Here is a 12,970-nt window from a genome sequence, read left to right on the forward strand (position 1 = left end):
GTTCTGAGTTGGGGGTGTGGGCACATGCTGGGGAGCTGCTTTGGGGCCAGACGGGGCAGGTGGTGTTCACTGTCCTTTCCTGGGACCTCAGAGGAAGAGTCAGATGTGTTTCCAGAAAAGCAGGGGCCCTTAGTGAGACACAGATGCTCTGCTCGGTGGCCAGGTGCTCGGCCCTCGCCCCCTCCTGCCTCCACTGCTCCAGGACCTTGGGTGCTGCACCCACAGCTGGGAGGACATGGGTGTGCTTAGCCCCACTTTAGTGAGGAGAAAGTGAGGCCAGGAGAACCTAAGGAATCTGTCATGGGGGCACAGAGCTACAAAACAAGAGGAAAGATGTACCCAAGCTGTCCAACCGTGGAGTCCATGGCCTCCATCCACCCACCTGACCACCCTCACGCTCCCAGAGTGGGGCCACCCCCTGTCCTCACTCTGTCCAAGGCCAGGGCACCCGGGCAGGCATGTTCTTTGTCTCCTCGTCCTGGGAGTCTCTCTCTGACCACGGTGCCTGCCGCTCACCGTGAACTCGTTTTGCTGATCTGAGTTTGGTTAATTACAGCACCAGTCTCCAGAAAGGGGGTGTGGAGGGCCGTTGGGAGAGAGGATCCCAGATCCCGACAGATGCCTCTGTCTGTCGAGCTCATGGGCTCTCTCTTGGTGAAACCCAAGAGCATGCTCAGTAGACGGACGAATGAGAAGCACACGCTCACACTGAAGAGAAAAAGACAGAAGCCACGCATTCGCTGTTAGCAATAAGGGGTTACAGTCAAATGAAACCCTACCCACGGTTGCAGGATCCTCCCCTCCTACTTGGAGGGGCTCTGCCAACCCCTCGAACATCATAGTCAAGGCCTTTGAGGTCCAGTGCCAGGGATGTGGCCTTACTGATGGGGTGACTCCATCTCACACACCTGGAATGTTGGTCAAGGCTTATGGAGGCTGAGCAGGAGTCTCCCTCCCTGCGACCTCCAGCTCCTGACTCTGGGTCTGCTCCCTGGCCTGCTGCCCCGAGTCCTCTTTGGGGCACAGCTCCACCTGCCGAGAGGCCCCAAGTCTTCCGTCTTTAGGAAGGAGCAGCATGTGAGCCCCTAGCCACGCCCTCCAATGCCTCATCACTCAGTGAAGGAGCTGCTTTCAAACATTCTGTCCAGAAGCAACCAAAATCCTTTGGATAAAACAAAATTTGTGTTTCCAAAGAAAGAGCTGTGTCACACAGGCCTCATTTCCACTAAGTCGGGCGCCCCAGAATTTCCCACAGTGCCCTGCAGCCGTGGACTCCACCTGCGGCATCTGAGACCAGGGCATTCCCATGCTCTGTAGCCTGCTGCAGCTCAGACCCTCACCTCTCGAGAGCAAAGCCTCCGGAAGGCACTCCTCCTCTGGCCGCTGCCCTTCTGGCCACCCCAAGGCACTGCCCATGGCCACTCTGATCTTTCTGAAAAGCCACTGTCCACTTAAACCATCACCTCTGGAGAAAGTCCAAGAGAGCAGTTTATGTCTAAACATCCTTCTCCTTCTGGATTATGACAGAACTGCTGCACACAACCCTGAGATGTCCCTGCAGGACACAATGCGTTTCTTTCTAATCCAGATTTCCCCCCGCCTGAGACCCTCAGCCACCCCCACTGCCTGGGCTTTGCCCAGAGCCGGCGCTGAGGGCCACGCTGGCTGGCTCGTTCATTTGCTGAAAGACCTCGAGGCCCATGGGCAGGAGCTGCTGTGTCCCCACGGCCACCAGGGGATGCTTGGCTGTGACAAAGTACAGCACGCCACCAAAAGAAGAGTGAGTTTACATGCTGTTTAAAATGAGTTCAAGTTTTAAAAAGTAGGTGTACATGCATGAGGTTCATTGCTTTTGGTATCAACCATAAGGGAATGCTTAAGGATGTCATATTAAATGACGCTCTAAAAAAAAGCAAATATTTCAAGACGAGCAGGGGCGTTCCTCTGAGTGCAGTATGGCAGTGTGGCTCCACACTCAAGGGACATGGGGGTGCCAGTTTCGAGACCCCGCCCCAGCCACGGCAGGCCCCGCACACTGACCTGTTTTTCTGAGAGGGAAGTCGTCTTTGGCGTCATACATTCCCAGGACCGGGTGGTTGTAGGAGGCCGACACCCCACTCTGGGGCGGGGAGCTCTGGTCAAGGGAACTGTGCTGCGTTTTCCTGGAGAAAAGAGGCAAAGAGAGTTGCCTTAGTGAACCCCGGGCACAGCACAGCTATTCAGAAGAAGCGTCCACTGAAGCCCGAGCAGGGGTCCCCACGGATGGTCCCTCCTTTGACACCTTGGCAGACTGGCCTCCTCTCTGGGGCAAGACTGAAAGGAAACAAAAGCCAGCGCTGACCGCAGCCTCTGCCTGACTGGCAGTGCGAGGGATGCGGCCGCGGTCCTGGCGCGTACTCTGCCCTGCCCAGTGCCTCGCAGGCGCCTCCTGCACTGCCTGCTGTCTGGCCACCAGGCTCACCATCGGCCCCGAGGGGCCTGTTCACAGGGCACAGGGGCAGAGGCAGACAGGCAGGCTCCAGGTGTCAGAAGCAAAGGTGTGGTTGGAGGCGGCCGAGGCCTGGTGGGGGCACCTCAGGAATGAGTGCTAGGGACGTCTGGGGTCCCTGAGGGCAGGAGCCACATGGGGACTTCCCTTCAGCAGAAACTACCCAGTCTTCATCTGTGCCTTCACCAGAACAGAATCACCCTGACTCTGTCATTTCCTCTTCCTTGTCGGGGGTTGGGTTGGCACCAACCAGCACCTTCTGCCCTGGGAGGTGATCTCGGACATTGACCTCCTTCAGGAACAGCCAGGCACGACTCAACATCCTTAAAATGGCTCGACAGGAGTCTCAGAGGAGGGAGGGAGGGGCGTGAGATGATGGGGTGCTGGCCGCCCTCAGGATGACCATCAGCAAACTTGCTGTTGGGGAGGCCGCCAGCTGAGTCTTGCCAGAAGCACCGAAGGTGTAATGAATTCTGTGAGTCTTCAAACCGTGTAATGTGCTTAATGACTTGAAACAAATTTGCCAACTTACTTATTTGGAACTTGTTAGACTATTTATTTGAATACACAGTACTCCACATCCACACACCTGGTGTTATTTGAATTAAGGATGTGAGCTCTTAACTGCTGACAGGTGGATATTTAAATATTTGAGAGTAAACTCGTGTGAAGAACGTGCTGATCGTGGAGACCAATGCAGTGGGCACAGCCCGGATGTCTGGGCTGCGGGGACCAGTCCACTGCACACCCTGAGAAGAGCTCAGAGAGCCCTAGAACACAGCCCTGCCTGGCCGCGCCCCCACCACCGCCAAGAGCGCCAACTCCTCCAACAGGACATGCTCTCACCTTCCTGGGCGACTGCCGTGCAGCCGGGGCTGGGAGCTCAGGGCTGGGGCAGGTGCACCCACATGCCAGCTGTGCCCTTGTTGTGGGGTCGCCTCCTCTGGCAGGAAGCCCTCCTTTCAACTTGTCATTCTACCAGGACAACCCTAGGCCTCACCTTGAGGGCCGTTCTCTCACAATCTCATTAAACGACTGAAAGCAACACTCCCTTTACCCAACGACATCTTCAGCTTATATCCTAGGGAATGTGGCTTTGGCCAGCGTAAACTTCTCCTTCAACGTCAGGTCACAACCTGGGAAAGAATTCGCCTTCTCCTTCATAAGAAACACAGAAAGATCTGAGGTGTTTCAAGTGATTTAAAAGTACAAGTTATTATTAATAGGATATTATTGTCAACAATAATACGTATTGCTATTATACTTTAATGGTAGAGTTTATTTATAATTAAGCCAGAAGTTGGAAAAGCTAGATCTGCTTAAGATCTACTGGATTTTCTCTTCTGTTTTGATCTCTTGAGATGCTGTCAGCATTAAAGTCCTCGCTTTCTCGTTTAGCCTTCAAATGAGCCAGAACAGGAGGCAGTAGGCATGGTCTCTGCCTGTGCCACGGCCCTGAGAGCTCTGGGCTAAAGTGCCCGGCATCGTCCCAGGCAGAGAATGCTGGGGGCCAGGAGCCGGCAGCTGCACTGACCCATCACAGGCAAATTCAGAGACTTAGGTCACCACAGCCTGGTTGCCCCGAAACGTGCAAAACTGAGAAAAACCGCTTATCACAGGGGCCCCCAACAAGCTCCGCTAGAGGCTAAGGGCCTCCTGAGGGAAAACGCACCCGCCGGCCCTCTGCTGGGGCCCCCATGCCCACTCACGCCACAGTCGGGGCCAACACCGTGCCCCCAGTCAACAAGGGTCTGGGAGTGTGAGCAAAAGTAACGTCCAACTTGGCTGCACACGCACTTGCACACTCACACCTCCTACGTTCACACACTCTGAAATATATACACACTCACACTGCCCCCAGTCACACGTACACACCCGCCACACCCTTATACCCGGGCAGAGCCTGAAAAGCTGTTCCTTCCATCAACCTCGTCCTGACCAGCAGTGACCCTCCACGGTTCCAACCTGTAACCACCGGCCTGAGGAGGAAGCAGCTGTGCGGCACCCCACGGGGTCTTGGGAGACAAGGGCGCTTTACCATAAAGGCAGTCCTCACTGATGAAGACGGGGGAAGGAGCACCTCTTTGCTCTCTCTAAACACGACTTCGTCATACAAAATAAAGCTCAACTCACATTCAACCATTTAAATTCTATCAACAATTGGCTTTTCCCATGATACCTTATTTATGCAAGTGATTTAAAATAAATAAAACTTGCGGCCAGCCCAGTGGCGTAGTGGTTAAGTTCACACATTCCACTTTGACAGCCCGGGTTCACAGGTTTGGATCCCAAGCTCAGACCTATACACTGCTCATCAAGCCATGCTGTGGCAGCATCCCATACACAAAATAGAGGAACACTGGCACAGATGTCAGCTCAGGGACAATATTCCTCACCAAAAAAAATAAAAATAAAAAATATAATAAATAAAATTCTGGGTTTTTTTTAAGATTGGCCCTGAGCTAACATCTGTTGCCAATCTTCTTCTCCCCAAAGCCCCCCAGTAGGTAGAAGTACATATTCTAGTTGCAGGTCCTTCTAGCTCTGCTACGGCAGACGCCACTTCAACATGACTTGGTGCCAGAGGTCTGCGCCCAGGATCCGAACGGGTGAAGCCCGGGCCACCAAAGCAGATCACACAAACTTAACCACATGGCCATGGGGCCGGTCCCAGTAAATAAAATTCTTAATCGCTTAAACCAGCCCTGTCCAACAGAATTATAATGTGAGCTACGTGTGCAATTTTAAATTTTCTAGTGGCCACGTTAAAATGAATAGAAATAGGTGACATTACCTTTTGTATTCTCTTTAACCCAACATATCCAAAATATTTTCAACATGTAACAATCTAAAAGTTATTAATGAAATATTTCACATTCTTTTTTCCATACTGAGGCCTTGAAATCCGGTGTGTGTGACATTGACAGCACGCCTCGATTCAGAACGGCCACGTTTCAATGCGCAGGAGCCACAAGTGGCATGTGGCTGCACAATGGACAGAACAGTCTAGTACGAGGAGTTTAAAGCGGGAAGCTTCGACACACGTATACACCATGGAGCCAGCACTCCAATAACGACAACAGTGTCGCCCCCACAGAAAGTTCCCTCTGCCCTTTGGCAGGCAATCTTCACCCCCTGCCCAGCCACCGACGGGCTCTGCCTCTACAGACTGGCTGTGCGGACTCGAGAATTGCACAGGAACGGCATCACGAGGCATGACTGGGTCTGGCTCCTCTGTCCAGGCGTCACGTTTCTGAGACCCTCTCAAGTTGTGCAGAGCTTAGCAGCCCACGTGTGTCCTGCTGAGCAGCTGTCGAGGGTGTGGGTGCCCTTGGGGGGTCTCACATTCACCTGTTGGCGGGCGCGGGGCTGCATCCACACTTTGGCAATAACGAATAAAGCCGCTATGACCATAAGAACACAAGGCGTCGTCCGGACAGTTTTCATCCCTCTTAGGTAAAACCCCAAAGGGAGAAAGGCGGGGTCATAGAGTAGGTGTATGTTTACTTTTATAGGACACTGCCAAATGGTTTCCAAAGTGGTCGCGCCCTTTCAATCCTGACGGGCCACATGTGGAAGGCAAGGGGCTCCCCACCTCCACCAACACTTGATTTATTACGTGTCAGCCATCCCAGGGCACGCAAGGTGGCCTCTCACCGTGGCTTTGATCTGCATTTCCCTGATGACTAATGATCTTTTCAGGTACTTACTGGCCATTTGTACATCTTATTTTGTGAAAGATCTGTTCTTTTGTCTCTATTTTTTCAGTAGCTTGCTTGTCTTTTTATTATTGAGTTGTAGGAGCTCTTTATATATTCTGGATACAAGCTCTCCGTCAATATATGCTTTGTGAATATTTTCTTCTGGTCTGTGGCTCACCTTTTTATTTTCTTAATGGTGCCTTTCAAGGAACAGACGTTTTTCATTTTGATGAAGTCTAATTGAGTTTTTGGTTTATAGTTAACGATTTTGGTGTCCTAAGAACTCTTTGTCTGTCTCTCCTCCAAGGTCACGAAAACTCACCCTGTTTTCTTCTACAAGTTCCATTGGTTTAGCTCTTATGTTCAGTCTTCAACATTCGTGCTAACTATCGTGTGTGGTTGTAGCTGGGGTCAAGGTGTGGTTCTTTCCCTGCGAAGACCCCTTTATCTGACAAAGTTTTGCCATGACACAGCCAGAAAATGGGATAGTTCCCTCCATGTTTGGCTTAGGGTGACAAAACAAGGTAGTTGCCCAACTCCACGCAGACAAACCCGGCCCTGCTGACTTCCTCCAGACCAAGCTCTTCCCTCTCCAGCCTGCACGCCCTACCCCACCACACGATGAACCCAGGGCAAGCAAGCCTCGTTGGGTGGGGGGCCTACCTCGGGGCCACCCTGCTCACTAGGGAGTAGCTGTGTCAATTCCTCCTGGGACCCCGGCCAGCTCTGGAGGCAAAGCTTCTTGTCCCGAGGCCCTTCTCCCGCTTTCTGCTCCCAGGCGCTCCCGGTTGACCCTGCTTCCTAAAGCCGCTCCCTCACTTCGACCTCTCAGTACATGCCCGCCGTGCTCCTTCCTCAATTCCCCGTTTCTGCCTGAGACCCCCTTCCCCACAGCCCACTGGACTGAGGGGAGGCATTTTCCCAGCCCACGGGTTCCATCCTCCCCTCACCTACAAAGCCACCATCACAGCCTCTGTCCTGCCAATCTGGTCTCCCAGCCCCACCTTCCTGCCCATTCCTGGGGGAGCCTGGCACTGGCTACCCCAATCTTCCTCCATGTCACTGTGGTCATCATCCAAGAACTCTAATGTGGACACTGCAACTCCTGCTTCCCAGCACCTGACATCTGCTCGGCCGACAGTTTTCTGACCACTGCTCCTGAAGCCCCTCGCCAGCCTCAGCTCCCTCACAGCCGCTCCGCCTCTGGAGGGGTCCCTAGTGCTTCCCGCTGCGGTGATCACGTCTTCCGAACGTTCCATCCCCAGCGGTCCTGGCCTCCCGCCCACTGGCAGATCCATGAGCGCGTCTCCCCGTCCTGCCATCCTTAGAGGTTGTATCCCCAGGTTCCTCCAGTGCCTCCCAAGCCCTGAGCCCCACCCGCCCCACCCGTCCCACCTCAGCTTCCCTTCCTGCTGCTTTCACCTTGAACCTCATGGATGCCATCTCAACCGCTACCCAAACTAATAAACTGTGCTGCATCTACCTGTCCCCTGCGGGTGACAATGGAGCTTTCCTACAACTAAACCCGGTGGCTGTCACCAGTGGGGAGACCATGGATCGGTGCCCCACAAACACGGGGTCTCCAACTGCACTGTCACCCTCGCTTCTAACGAACCCTCCCACGCTCAGGTCGCTCTGCGGCTCGTGGCTGTCATTTGCAGCTCTTCATGGACCGCTGTGGCCTTCACTCCTCTGGGCCAGTTGTGTCACTGGCTGAATTTCCTAATTCATCCACAGCACATTTTGGTGCGAGCGCAGCTTAAGTGCCTGTGCAACGTGTAACAGCTACAAAGGGCTTAAGGGGAGCAGATGATAGGCTTGGAGTAAGAATGCCCTGCTGTCTTATAATAATGTCATCTACTGAAAAAAATGCGGCCACTTCAGTGGGATTTGGTGGTGTTTTAGAAATAGTTGTCTGCTTTGGGGCTTGAGAATGGCTACATTTTTCCTGATGAAATGAATGATAATCACATTTTGATTATGAAAACTACCCTATGGAGGTGCATCAAGAAATGGAATTACCCTTGAAAGCAGCAGAAAACTGTATTTCTCGGCATAAATCTGTGAGTCACCTTTGATCATTATTTAAAGCCACATGATCTCCTTGCCACTCCATTTCAAACTCAGCCTGGGTCATCGGCCAGTGATCTGTGAACCTCGCACAGAACCGTGCACAGGCCTGGAGAGACAATCCCTCTGCACACGAGCATCATTACCCAAGGTGAGTTTTTTACAACACATCTACTTTCTCCAGTTCTCAGCACCAACAGGCTCTTCTGTGGTCTCTGTCAGTTATGCTGGCTCTGGGAGAGGGTTCTTAGCATAAAAATAGTAAGAATACCACCAGTACTTATTGACTTGCCTAAGAATCAGTAAAACACTGGGTAGAAATTCAGTAGGTGCATACAGACAATTTAGACGAGAGGTCCAGTTTAAGTCATTCCTTCTGTGGCCAAAAGAATAGTATGAGAAGCCAGGAATTGTAATGGGCAAGTGCCGACCCCTTGAGCATCACTCAGTCATTCAAAGACGAGCCCACTCCCAACTGGACGAACGCCATGCGCATGGACATCAGAGGCTTTGATCACACTCCTGTTTGCTACTGTGCTTAGGGGGCCTCTAATTCCACACCCTCCCACCTGGGCCTAGAGGGGAAGGACTGGATGCTCAACTCTGTCAATGGATCGCATGCTGCGGGGGCCCCAGAGAGGAGACCACGGTCCCTGCACATCCCCACTTACCCGTACCAGTAGCGGGGGTCGCTGGAAATGCAGTGGTTCAGGTTGCGGTGGGCCAGCGCCTTCTTCTTGTTGAGGACAAACTCTTGTAACTTCATCTTCACTTCCGTGCTGGCCACGGCACCTGGAGTGGGAGGAGGCACAGAGATGGGGGTTGCAGGCTCTGCCCCAGGGAAGCAGCGGGTGGGGGGACACGGAGCTGTGCGCCAGGGAAGGGAGGGGGCCTCTTACTCAGGATGCTGCTGCTGACGCCATGAAAGCTCCTCAAAGGAAGGAGAGGGACAGGGAGAGTTTGAATAAGAGGGCTTCTTCCCAGGAAGACTTTTACATAATTGCATTCTATTTAAAACGCAGGTGTAATCAGCATAAAGACTTATTGTTACCTAACACAAAACCCACTTCTGAAGGAAGTTTTCATATTCTTACATAAAAGGACATTCTGAATTAAGCACCGGCAGCCCGGTGGGTCTCTTCTCACTAGAGCAAAAGAAGCAGAATCTGACATAGGAGGTTTTGTGCAATCTGAGCATCAGCCCAGGACCCAGGACCCAGGACCAGGGACGGGGATGAAGGCTGCTTCCAGGAAGAGCTCACTTTCACGCTCCTGCAGACAAGCCGCCAGTTCACTCCCAACAGACCCAAAGGGAGGTTTCTGTTCTTCCCAGCTGAGCAGCTAGTACTCAGCCAGAGTGTATTCACCACAGTGGACCAAAGTCGAAACTGTGTGTTTTGGGGTTTTCTTGGGGTGGTGGCCATTAGTCACAGCCCCATTAAAGAAAACCGGCAAGTTGGAGAAATAGACCCACACAAATAAAAGGCCAAGCCTGCCCCCTCAGAAGACCTGCTAGCACAGACTCTGTTTCCTCAGAGCCACAATCAGACGACGCAGCACTGTCGTATCCAGGCTTCCGTTCGGAAAGAGCCTAAGTATTCCCCGTATGTCACCATACAGAATGTGCACAGCATTTGTACAGTGAGAAAACACATCACAAGGGGAGCAAAGCAGAGATTACAATCCAGTTTCTGACTGGGAGGCATTTCAGATTATTCCTTAGGTTGTTGATGTTAGAAACCATGTTGCAGAACATTTATGAGTAAATATCATTGTGCATGTTTAAATTATTTCCTTGGGAGAGATTAGTAAAATGACTACATCTAACAAAAGAAACATTATAGCCCTTGCAGCAGCTTCTAAAGTGCTTCCCAAAGTGTATCCACAAACTGACCACCTTGTGCCATGCCATCGGCCACACAATGCAGGTGGGTCCCTGCATCTTTATGAGTACTGAGATTATACATGACCCTGTGTCTTCATCTATCAGTCCTCGGGATCACCCCCGACCCCGTGTCTTCATCTATCGGTCCTCGGGATCACCCCCTGACCCCGTGTCTTCATCTATCGGTCCTCGGGATCACCCCCTGACCCCGTGTCTTCATCTATCGGTCCTCGGGATCACCCCCTGACCCCGTGTCTTCATCTATCGGTCCTCAGGATCACCCCCTGACCCCGTGTCTTCATCTATCGGTCCTCGGGGTCACCCCCTGACCCCCTGTCTTCATCTATCGGTCCTCGGGATCACCCCCTGACCCCGTGTCTTCATCTATCGGTCCTCGGGATCACCCCCTGACCCCGTGTCTTCATCTATCGGTCCTCGGGATCACCCCCTGACCCCGTGTCTTCATCTATCGGTCCTCGGGGTCACCCCCTGACCCCCTGTCTTCATCTATCAGTCGTCAGGATTACCCTCGACCCTGTGTCTTCATCTATCTGTCCTCAGGAGTACCACTTGATCCTCATCTTTATCCATCAGTACTTCAGTGCGTTGTGGACGAGGGTCAGGTAGCAACAAACCCCTTGGGAACAGCTGTGGCGGGACCTGAACAAGATCATCCAGAGAAACACAAAGAAAGTTCTCTAAACTGACTCCAAAGCATGTTGGGAAGGTTCCGTCATAACACACAGCTGTTTCTCAGGTCTTCTTAGGTCCGAGGAAACAACCTCATCATCACTCAAGAAGAGGAGCTCTGCATGTTAGGTAAAGCGTTGCACGCAGTGTACAGCACTGGCAGTGGACAGAGAGGCCTGGACCTGGGCTACAGACCCAGTGATGCTCGATGCTCGGTGCAGAGGGTGCAGGGGAGGGGTGACCGAACCAGGCCATAGGAAGCGGCTGAAGGTACAAAATCCGCTTCCAAGCAACGCTCCTCAGTTCCTCCTAACATATCCAGGACTAGACTTGAATGCCCCCTCTAAATACTGTTAGCCTAATTATCTTTCCTGTCTGTAAGTGGACCCATCAGAACATTACACTCCCAGACACACGGAATCAGCTCACACCCAGATACGCAGTCACTGGGCATTCCTACAACAGCCTGCCGGCTCCAGGTGGACAACTGAGCAAACACACAAAGGGTTAAGCTTATCAGTACACAGAGTGCCTCCCAACCAGGAGGAAGAGGACTTGCAGGGTGGTGGGGAGACGAGGACACAGGGCGCAGGGAGCAATTGCAGCAGGGGAGACGCACATCTGCGAGCAACGTGACTTCGCTGATAAAGACAGGAAGAGTGAAATGAGGATCTGGGATATTTTTCACCTTGCAGGGCTGCTGGCAGTGCAGGGAAGTGGTGAGACTGCATGAAGAGGACGGAGAGGAGGGGGAGGACCCTAATGGCCAGTCAGAGGAGATGACCTTCAGGCCCTTCCAGAACTGTTGTTCCGGAAGGAGAGGGTGATTGGAAGCAGGACTAGAAGCAGAGTGTCAGTGTGCAGGATAAGGACTTCCTCAAAAGTCCCCAGCAAACCGAGGCTGGGTGCTAGTTAGCCTCGACCTTCTCAGGAAAGACCTGTTTCTGTGGCTCCACTCTCCCTCACCTGTTGTCCCCTGCGAGCGCTCTAGGGACACAGCGAGCCGCACGGACCACCTTCAGACGTCTCTGACTGTCCCTGCTTCGGCTGCACCCTCAGGCTCGCATCATGGGCTCCCGAACTCCGAGAAGCGCAAGGAGCACATGCCCTGGCCCAGCAGTGAGGGTATGCACTAAGGCCCAGTGACAGGAAGGGACAGCAAGACGTGGCGAGGGGAAGCTGCCCACCCAGAGGAGACGCTGGCCCCCGAACCTGGCTGGGGCTAGGGTACCTTTGAGGCACCTATCAGGCCAGGACACAGAGGGTACCTTTGTCCCCTAGGCTACCTGGAGAATCCTCACAGGAGGAGGTGCATCTGCAGGGCCAAGGGGTCCCCAGGGTGGCCGTGGACATGTGTGGCCCCTCAACCAGCTCAAGGGTGGGAGAGGGCACCTCACCAGGCTCTTAGAGAGTCAAAGGAAAACGAGCCCAGCTCCCAGAACTCAGACTTCCCCATTTATAAAATGATCTGGAAGGTTCTGTACTGATTTAAATGAACTAAATGAATGCCACAGCGCCCCCCTGACATGTTGGACTAAGGCCACTTGAGAAGAGGGGGCAGACGGTGATGTGCTCACAAGAGCGGACCCTGCCCAGACTTCCCCCAGCTGCCTGCAGGTGGAGGCTGACTGACCGGGTTCTTCCCCACAGGGCGCCGTGGGCAAGACTGGAGTTCACGTCCTCACACAGCCACGTGGGCCTGGCCTGCAGCAAATGCAGTAACGCTCAGCCACAGAGGCGTGACGGTGTAGTGCACAAAGGGAATCTTCTTCGCTCTTTATAAGGAGAGAATTCAAAAAGGAAGATGCTGATTCTGATCTTCATCCTTCTAGTTCTAGACTCATCTCTCAACAGATTTCTCCACTTTAAAAGTTCTAGAATCAGTAAAACACATCCAATAACCGAATACCAAATGTCTCTAATTTTTATTTTTATTTTTAAATTAATTCACATTGATTACCATTCAATTTGACAGGGTTTACAGAACCTGACTAAGTGCCAGGGTTGATCTGGCTGATGGGGATGAAGAAGTGAATCAAAGAGACCAAGCCCCTCACTCACTGTGGGAGCGAGATCTGAGACAGGTGAGGAGGTGAAAACTGGGCAGGGAAGGGAGGAACCAAGAACAGCAGATGC

At 52.7% G+C, this 12,970-nt stretch overlaps 1 protein-coding gene across 12 annotated transcripts in view; it reads right to left on the reverse strand.

Annotated features, from left to right (window-relative positions):
• The window catches only part of HDAC4 (histone deacetylase 4), a 327,295-nt gene that overhangs the window by 91,817 nt on the left and 222,508 nt on the right, over positions 1-12,970 (reverse strand). For 10 of the 12 annotated variants that reach the window (XM_070269644.1, XM_023642723.2, XM_023642725.2 and 7 more), the window contains 2 exons: positions 8,931-9,051; positions 2,041-2,162 (listed from right to left, as the gene is read on the reverse strand). In XM_070269644.1, coding sequence (XP_070125745.1) covers positions 2,041-2,162; positions 8,931-9,051 — 243 coding nt within the window. The remainder of the gene's footprint in view (positions 1-2,040; positions 2,163-8,930; positions 9,052-12,970) is intronic. The other 2 variants (XM_070269641.1, XM_023642722.2) reach the window with 1 other exon arrangement.

This window comes from Equus caballus, chromosome 6, assembly GCF_041296265.1.
Source record: "Equus caballus isolate H_3958 breed thoroughbred chromosome 6, TB-T2T, whole genome shotgun sequence".
Taxonomy (NCBI): domain Eukaryota; kingdom Metazoa; phylum Chordata; class Mammalia; order Perissodactyla; family Equidae; genus Equus; species Equus caballus.